At 44.8% G+C, this 8,893-nt stretch overlaps 1 protein-coding gene across 1 annotated transcript in view; it reads right to left on the reverse strand.

The window, feature by feature from the left end:
* Positions 1–8,374, reverse strand: part of LOC108910301 (cadherin-related tumor suppressor-like) — a 67,240-nt gene extending 58,866 nt beyond the window's left edge. The window contains exon 1 of the mRNA XM_018714865.2: positions 3,152–8,374. Within this exon, the coding sequence (XP_018570381.1) occupies positions 3,152–8,374 (5,223 nt within the window). The remainder of the gene's footprint in view (positions 1–3,151) is intronic.
* Between the last annotated feature and the right edge of the window lie 519 nt (positions 8,375–8,893).

Consider the following 8,893-nt stretch of genomic DNA (forward strand, 5'->3'; position numbering starts at 1 on the left):
ATGAATTTATTTCTAGCGGGTATTGTAAGGGATATGTGTGGATGCTCGCGTCTGCGGACTTTAATGCAATTAGTTTGTTAGTTTATTGGGGTAATATCGGCTTTCGACGAGCTTATGCTGAAATAGTAGGCAGGCGGAGCGAACATGTAAACTACGCTGCTTAAAAAAACTTGTGTGTCCGGGTATAATCTTACACATAACGTCAGTATACCTAAACACTATTAAATATCTCGTAGCCGCTGATATGGGCGCATTTTTTGGACACTGGGTACGTTTTCTGTTGCCGCGGAAAACCGGCAAAAAACTCTTCAAGTAATAAACTAGTACACTGAAAAAAGCTGTCTAGCAATACGCAATTCAGTTGGTATCTGGAATTGGACCGTGTCTGAGTGTTTTTTGCGTACCACTTGAAAATTTGATTCGAAAGTGACGCGCGTGCATCGAAAATGGTGACGGCCATATTGAGCATATGTTGTAGTTTGTTTTGTAGTTGTGCGTTTAAAAATTACTGAATTTAGCTTTTTGGTAAGTCCCTAAATTATTTTTAATACGTATGATTATTTGGATGACGTGAATCTTTGGGTACTTTAATTACATATTTTTCAAATTCCTAATTTGATTAAAAGTTAAGTTCCTGTTTTAAGAGATACGTAATTACTAAAATTCGAGCTAAAATTTAAGCACAACACTATCTTCGTATTACAAAACCGATACATTTTATTTTATTTATTTAAAAACTGCAAAACAAAATTCTTGAAATTCTTGAAATTTACTGTTTCACAATAATAGTTGTTTACATTTTTTCCGTAGGACAAGTCTGCCACGTGCAAAGGTGGTGTGGTAATAAGTATATAACTTTTTTTTTCATTTATGATTACCCTATCTCATGCCGAAATTATGACAGTCATACTTCTTACACCCAGTATAGTGTAAATAATAAGTTCATAGTTTATATATTTACTTATAGTTTAATATTACATTTCGCCTCTTTATTATTAATCTAGATATTTTAAGAGAGATGACATAAAATTATTAGAAATATATCTTCACTTAATGTGAACTAACAGTTTTTCAATGAGAATAGGTTATTTTACTATTAATAAATCAATGGTTTATAAAAAGTGAATTGCTTTTTTCACTAATATTCTTGATTAGTCTCAAAATTATTTCTCAAATTAAATTAAACTGACAATTAGATAACTTATCTAACTATAAGTTTCTAATTAAATTTTAAAAAGGAACATAGTACTGAGATCTACCAATACAGAAGCACGTAAGAGTACGATACTTTTATTCGAACATTTCATTTTAATTTTAAGACTTAAGATTTTCAGAATTTATTATGTACCTACATACATTAGGGTGGCCCAAAAAAAACGAATATTTTTTTTTCGTGTCTCTTATAAAAATATGTTAGTTTATCATGTTTTAAGAGCCCCCTCAAAAAATCAGCACAAAAAAAATTTTTTTAGAGGTCGCTCAAGATTTTTAAAAATTTCCAAAATCGTCAAAAATTTAATTTTTAAAAAAATTTTTTTTTCGTTATTTTATCATTTTCTAGGTTGAAAAATTCTCGATTCTGAAAATTTCAAATCGATATTTTAATTTCTAAATGTAAGTAATTATTTTAACTTTCAAAGTAGTGTACCTAAAATGTTTTCGAGCGACCTAAAAATAAATATCAACGAAATATTAATTTTTTTTTATTGAATTCGATGAATAAAAGAATAGAAATAAATCACGGGACACTTAGATTTTAAAAAATTAAAAAATTACAAATATTTGATACCCATGCGGTAGTAAATTTTTCCTCGAGAAAGTGTCTCGTGATTTATTTCTATTATTTTGTTCATCAAGTTCAATAAAAAATTATTAGTTCGTTGATATTTATTTTTAGAGGTCGCTCGAACACACGATAGGTAGGTATACTACTTTGAAAGTTAAAATAATTATGAGTGACCTTTATACATTAAAATATCGATTTGAAATTTTCAGAATCGAGATTTTTTACAACCTAGAAAATGATAAAATAACGAGAAAAAATATTAAAAATAAAATTTCAATTTTTGGCGGCTTTGGAAATTTTTAAAAATCTGGAGCGACCTCTAAAAAAAATTTTTGTTTGCTGATTTTTTGAGGGGGCTTTTAAAACATGATAAACTAATATATTTTCACAAGAGACGCGAAAAAAAATGGCGATCATTACTTGTTTGGCCCTAACTTCCACAGTTTTTGCATCTATTTTAATTAGGAGCAAACGAAATACAGCACTGTGTAACTATATGCAAGTTATATTATGAATATGATCTAACAACAACAACAAGAAGATATATTGTTATAGTCCATAGTTACCTACTGGACTATGTATTACTCGTCATCATAGCAAACACGACTGTTAGGGGAGAACATAACTTGGTCACGCGATTGGAGTATTTTTAAATAATATTTTTCACTACTGAACTGATAAAAGTTTAAACTATATAACAATTTAACTTTTATAACTAACTGGTTCACATTTAAGAAATTATATACATATTTGAAACAATTTTACTTTAAAGTTTAATTGTAACGTTTGATAGGCCAATATGAAATAATATTTCTTAAATAAAAACGAATGTAAATTTGTGTTAAAAATGTATTACTTTAATTCGCCTAACAAATATTCTAAAATCATAAATGGTTATATTAAATCTAATTTGTTAATTATAGACAGACCTGGTAAACTGTTTATTTTTTTAAATCAAACAAATCAAATGACTTGTATTGAATGTAACTGGTTTATCTCAATGTAACTAGCATAAATGTAAACTGACTGCATTCCTTCAATAGAAAGTAATTGTTTTTTCGGTGTAGGAAAGAAAATAAAACATTTTTATATTGAATTAAAAGCGAATCTAATTTTCTCATCACATCTACAGTCATTCGGATTTTCAACAAGAATATAAAATATATCGAGACCAGCTCACAGAATAGAAGTAAATGTGTTTTCATGTAATTCAAAAGCTTGTTTCGTCTTTATTTTAATCTCATACTGTTCTTGATCTCCTTGAAGAGAGATATCATTATTTTCAGTTTAGAAATCGAATTAATTTACATATTTCCGGATTTATTCCTACGAAACAAAATTTGCAACTTAAGGAGACTTTCTCACCTTTGTCTTGGAAGTCTTGAGCGCCCCAACGCCGGTGACGATGGAATAAACCTCGATCTCGTACATATCGACGCCCAGCTCCCTGTCCAGCTCCGTCGCAGTCGACAAAACTCCCAGTTTGGTGTCGATATCGAACAATCTGTCAACCTGAACACCGCCGCCCGTGACATTCGTTACGTAATACTCCACTTCACCTGAATGATATTTGGCGGACACCGTTAAAATACTCGTCCCTGGTGGTTCGTTCTCGTACACGCTCCCCGTGAACAGATCACTGTCGAACTTGGGCCCCGCTTCCTCCTCGTTCGTGGCTATCACCGTCAGGTAGGCCTCCGTGGATCTTCTTTCGCTCTGCACGGCCTCGTCGGTGGCTTTCACGGATAGCCGGTACGTCGGCTCGGGGTTGGGGATGGGCCTCCGCAATTTCAGCGCCCCCGTGCTCTGGTCCAGCCTGAAGAGGTCGCCGTTGCCGCTGGCCAGTTCGTAGGTCACCAGGCCGTTCGTGGCCGAGTCCAGGTCCCTGGCGAACACCGTCATGATGGTGACGCTGCTTTTGTCCGCCTTGGAGTTCATTTTCGGTAGGATCGCGGCGTTCATCGACACGAAGATCGGAGCGTTGTCGTTGACGTCTTCCACTATCACTGTCACTAACTTGTCGGCGGATAGTCTGCTGGAGGCGGGTTCCGCTTGATCCGTGGCCACGACCGTTAGCCTGAAGGTGTCTATGGTTTCTCTGTCGATGGGCAGTAGGGTGTGTATGACTCCGGTTATGGGGTTGATGCCGAAGTGGCGTTTACTGTCCTCGGGGTCCTGATAGGAGATCGCGTAGGTGACCTTGCCGTTGAGGCTGGAATCGGGGTCATCGGCCGTCACGGTAACTATGGGGGTGTGCACCGGGATGCCTTCACGGATCTGTCTAACGATCGCCGTGCTCGGGAAGGACGGCGGATTATCGTTGGCATCTTGGACGGCGATGGCGAACAAAATAGTGGTAGATAATCGCGGGTTGCCATTATCAGACGCGGTGATGTTGAGTTGATAGGCGCTCAGCTCTTCGTAGTCTAACGGTTTATGTAAATACAGCACTCCCGTCATCGCGTCCACGTGAAAGGTGTCTTTTCTATTTCCTGCGGTTATCGAGTACACTACCTCGCTGTTGACGCCCAGGTCCGCGTCCGACGCCCTGAACTGGATCAGCTCGGTGTTGACGGGGGTCATCTCGTTCACCGATATTTTCGTGTCGGTCTGGGTGAACTCGGGAGCGTTGTCGTTCTCGTCGAGGATGTCCACCGACACCGTCGTGGAGGAGCTTAATTGTTTCGTGAGCCCCGCGTCGTGCGCCACAACGGTTAGTGTGTACTTCGAGTCGGTTTCTCGGTCCAGGGAGCGAGCTAATGTTATTTGTCCGGTGGCCTCATCGATTTCAAAGCGGCTATCATCGTTTCCGCCTACTATCGAGTAGTACACGTCCCCGTTAAGGCCCTCGTCGGCGTCGGAGGTGTAGAGTCTGAGGACCTGCGCCCCCACCGATGATCCCTCCGATATTTGGACTTTGTACGGGGCCCTCAGGAATTTCGGGGGGTTGTCATTAACGTCGGTGACGTACACGTTGACTTTAACTTTATCGCGTAGCCTCGGGCTGCCGTTGTCTGTAACGGCGGCTTCCAGAGTCATAAAATTCTGACCCGTGTTCTGCACCAGTTCCTCGCGATCGAAGACGTGTAGGGTTTTTATGAAGCCGTTCTTCGGGTCGACGGCGAAGTCATTCTGCAGGCTCGACAGCGAAAAGATCAGTTCGGCGTTCCGGCCAATGTCCCGGTCGGCCGCCGTCAATTTCCCTACGAAGGAGTCGGGCGGTTCATTTTCTCTAATACTGAACGTGAACGTGGTGTTTGTGAACTCGGGGCTGTTGTCGTTCTCGTCAATCACGTGGATCACCACGGGCACCACGGAGGACCTCTGGGGATTGCCGGCGTCGCTCGCCGTCACAGTCAGCGAATAGTAATCCTTATCCTCTCTATCCAACGATTTTCTAACGTAGAGAAATCCATCAGGGAAAACTCCAAACTTCCCTTCGTTATTTCCTTCCGTTATGGAGTAGGAGATGCGCCCGTTGGCGTCCAAGTCGGCGTCGCTGGCGGCCAAGGCGAAGAACCTCTCGTTGACGGGCGTGGATTCCAACAGCGACGTTTCGTACGACGTGTGATCGAACACGGGAGTGTGGTCGTTCACATCCTCCACGGTTATCATTATGGAGTGTCTCGATGAAAGCGGCGGCTCTCCGCCGTCCGTGGCAGTTACCTCGACGTGCAAGAGCGAGCCGGGATCGGCCCGGACGGGCCTGTTCAAATAAATCACGCCGGTCGCTTCTGAAATCCTGAACTGCTCTTCTGGGTTGTAGCTCAGGCTGTAGGTAACTCGACTGTTTATGCCGGAATCCAGGTCTCTGGCTCGCGCCAAGTATACTTCTTGACCCACGGCGGCGTTTTCTAAAATTTTTATTTCCTCTTTGTCTCTCAGAAACACGGGTTTGTTGTCGTTTAGGTCTTGCACCACAATATTCACTGTTGTTTTGCCGTAGGAGAGCCCCACTCGCGCCACCACTGTCAGGCTGTACATGAGGGTTTGTTCCCTGTCAATTTTCTTGGCCGTTGTAATTTTTCCCGTGTTTTCGTTTATGTCGAAATTATAATTTGGATCTCCGTACACTATAGAGTAGGTAGCATCACTATTTCTTACGTGCACTGTGCCAACGTCCCTTCTTTTATTCGCAGGCGACCCGCTGTGGTCTTCCACGATTTGGAAATCATATCCCCCATAATTGTCAAAGTGTAACTCTTCCATGTAGGCTTCTTTTATGATTTCTACGGTGGCGTCGTCGACGGCGCGCTTGTCGCCGTGATCCTGCGCTGATATTTTCAGCCTGTGTATGGGTTTTGAGGAACTTTTCAAGTTCCCCCGTAGAGTGATCACTCCGGTCCATTCGTCTACTGAGAACAGATTATCTCCGCCGCTTTCCAGCTTGAAAGTTATCATGGCGTTTTCACCCTCGTCCTTATCAGTCGCGGTTATTTTTAAAATAGAAGTGCCTGGCTTGACGTCTTCAGAAACAGGTATAAAATATTTTTGTGGGTAAAACTCGGGATTGTTATCGTTTACGTCCAAAACACTCAAGTAAACTGTAGCTGTCGACGACTGCGGCGGCATTCCTTGATCCCTGGCTATCACGAAAATTTCGTAGCTAGACATCTCCTCCCTGTCAAGTTTTCTTTTAGTCGTAAGTTGTCCCGTTAGCGAATCCAACGCAAATGTGTTTTCGTAGCGTTGTAGCACCGCGGGGTGTAAAGAATAAGCCACGCTGCCATTAGTGCCTTGGTCGTGATCAGACGCCGTTAACATAGCCACCAGTGTACCTGGTGGAGCGCTTTCAGAGAGACTAACATTGATTTTGGACTGGGAAAACTCCGGCGCCTCGTCGTTTTCGTCCAGGATTGTCACTTTTAATTGAGTGTGCGCCCATTTGGGATTTGGTCCTCCGTCTCTAGCTGATATGTTCAACTCCACCGAACCCTGAACTTCTCTGTCTAAAGCGGCGCGGGTCGTTATCAGCCCCGAGTCCACGTTAATAGAAAACCACTGATTTTCATTGCCCGACACAAAGGCGTAGTATATCTGAGCATTCACACCACTGTCTTCGTCCGTAGCCGTGATTCCCGCAACGTAAGTGCCTGGAGGCGCCAATTCGCTCAGGATGGCGGAATATTCGCTCTTCTCGAACACCGGCTCGTGATCGTTCACGTCGTTCACGTGGATTATTAAAAATGCCGTGGCGGTTCGTGGGGGTGCGCCTTTATCTGTCGCCACGACAGTCAAATTGTACTTGGATATCTCTTCGCGGTCCAGCACCCCGTTAACCCTCACTATGTCGAAGCTGGGGGTGTAATCTAACCTGAAATGGTTAAGTTCGTTTCCCGAGACAATTTTCACGCTGGTTTCGCCGTTGAGACCCTCATCCTGGTCCACGACGGACACCGCCGCGACGACAGATCCATTTCCGGCGTTTTCGTCCACTGTAGCGAACCCCGCGGTCGCGGGGAAATACCTGAATTTTATTATGGGGTCGTGGTCGTTGGCGTCCACCAGGTTCACGGTGACGTACGTCCTTCCGTCCTGCCGGGGCGAGCCGTGGTCCCTGGCGAAAACAGTGAACACGCAGCTCTTGGGACAGCCGCCCCCCTTGCTGCTCTGGGGGCAGTTCTGCTGCTGGGGGCACTCCAACAGCTCAGTCGTAGAAATCACTCCGGTCTCCGGATCCACAGTAAATTGCCGCTCCGTGTCGGCCAGGTAGTAGGTAATTTTCGCATTATCTCCCAGGTCATTATCGGTAGCCATTACTTGTAAAACTGGGGTACCAGGTGGTACACTTTCGTTTAATGACACGCTGTAATCGCTGTGGTCGAAAATCGGCGGGTTGTCGTTGACGTCTAATATAGTAACATTGACTTGCAAGTACCCGTATCTGGGGGGGTTGCCCCCGTCTCTGGCAGAAATGTTAAGCGTGTAAAAGCCCTGAGTTTCCCTGTCTAATTTCCCGGTGGTTTCTAGGTGCAGGTACGAGGTCTCCCCCGTGGGGTTGGCCGTCACGACTAGTCTGAATTTTTCGTCCTTGTTCCCGGCTATGATCCTGTAGTCGTCGCTCACCCCGTTCGTCCCCACGTCCCTATCACTGGCGGCGTCTAGGAGAAGCCTGGTGCCCGCCGCGGCGCTTTCCGAGAACGATACGGCGATGCTGGGCTCCGGAAACTCCGGGGGGTTATCGTTTATATCCACGACCACGATCCGGACCTCTATGGGGTAGGTCGGCTGGCTAGACAACACCACTAAATCATACCTGTCGTTTTTTAAAGTCTCTCTGTCTAATACTGCGTTCGTCTTGATCTCCCCCGTGTTGGGCTCGAGGACGAACTCCCGGGGTGGTTCGTTGAAGCGGTACGTGAACCCCGGCTTGGTGGGAATGCGCCCCACGACGGTGCCCTTGGGTTGGCCCTCTAGGATCTCCAGGGTGACGCGCGTATCCACGGCCCTGGACTGCATCTGGGCCGAGTACCCGTAGGTCGTCTCCCTGGGCGGGGAGCGTCTCGTGCCGGGGCCTGGTCCGGGGGTTTGCGCCCCCACGAACAGGATCGCGCTCGCGGTCAACAGCCAACACGGTAAGCCCCACATCTCGCTTTTTTTTTAATTGTACTATCGGGGCATACTTCAGTCCAGATTCGTATCGACCCGTCTCTATTAGATGAAATGTAACATTTCGTCCCGCTACACGTGTGTTAGACGTTGAAGAGCTCTAACATTCCTCAGCACCGTGCCCCGCGTATCGACTTGTTCAGCCTCTGGAGAGAACGGGCCTCTCTGTTGCTCTCGCATGCCAGGCGGGCCGGCTCTCTGTCAGCGTGGTATGCAATATGGCCGGCTACAGACGGGATCTTCTGAGCGAGGTTCTACGAAAACAAACTGGGATTTTAAACAGGGGGGCACTGTCACAGAACCGGGGCTGGCCACCACTCAAACTCACCACTCTGTTTTACTGATTCCCGATCCGGGGTTTTATGCACTGGACCGAATTCAACGCGTCGAGTTAAAATCCGCAGGTTTATAATCCTCCGGGCCGGTTGAATGGACGGCGGCTGGTAAATCGGCTCACAAACGACGTCCGTGTTATTGTATTTCGACTCGCGTCGCGGT

This window comes from Anoplophora glabripennis, unplaced genomic scaffold (assembly GCF_000390285.2).
Source record: "Anoplophora glabripennis isolate ALB-LARVAE unplaced genomic scaffold, Agla_2.0 scaffold86, whole genome shotgun sequence".
NCBI classification, from domain to species: Eukaryota; Metazoa; Arthropoda; class Insecta; order Coleoptera; family Cerambycidae; genus Anoplophora; species Anoplophora glabripennis.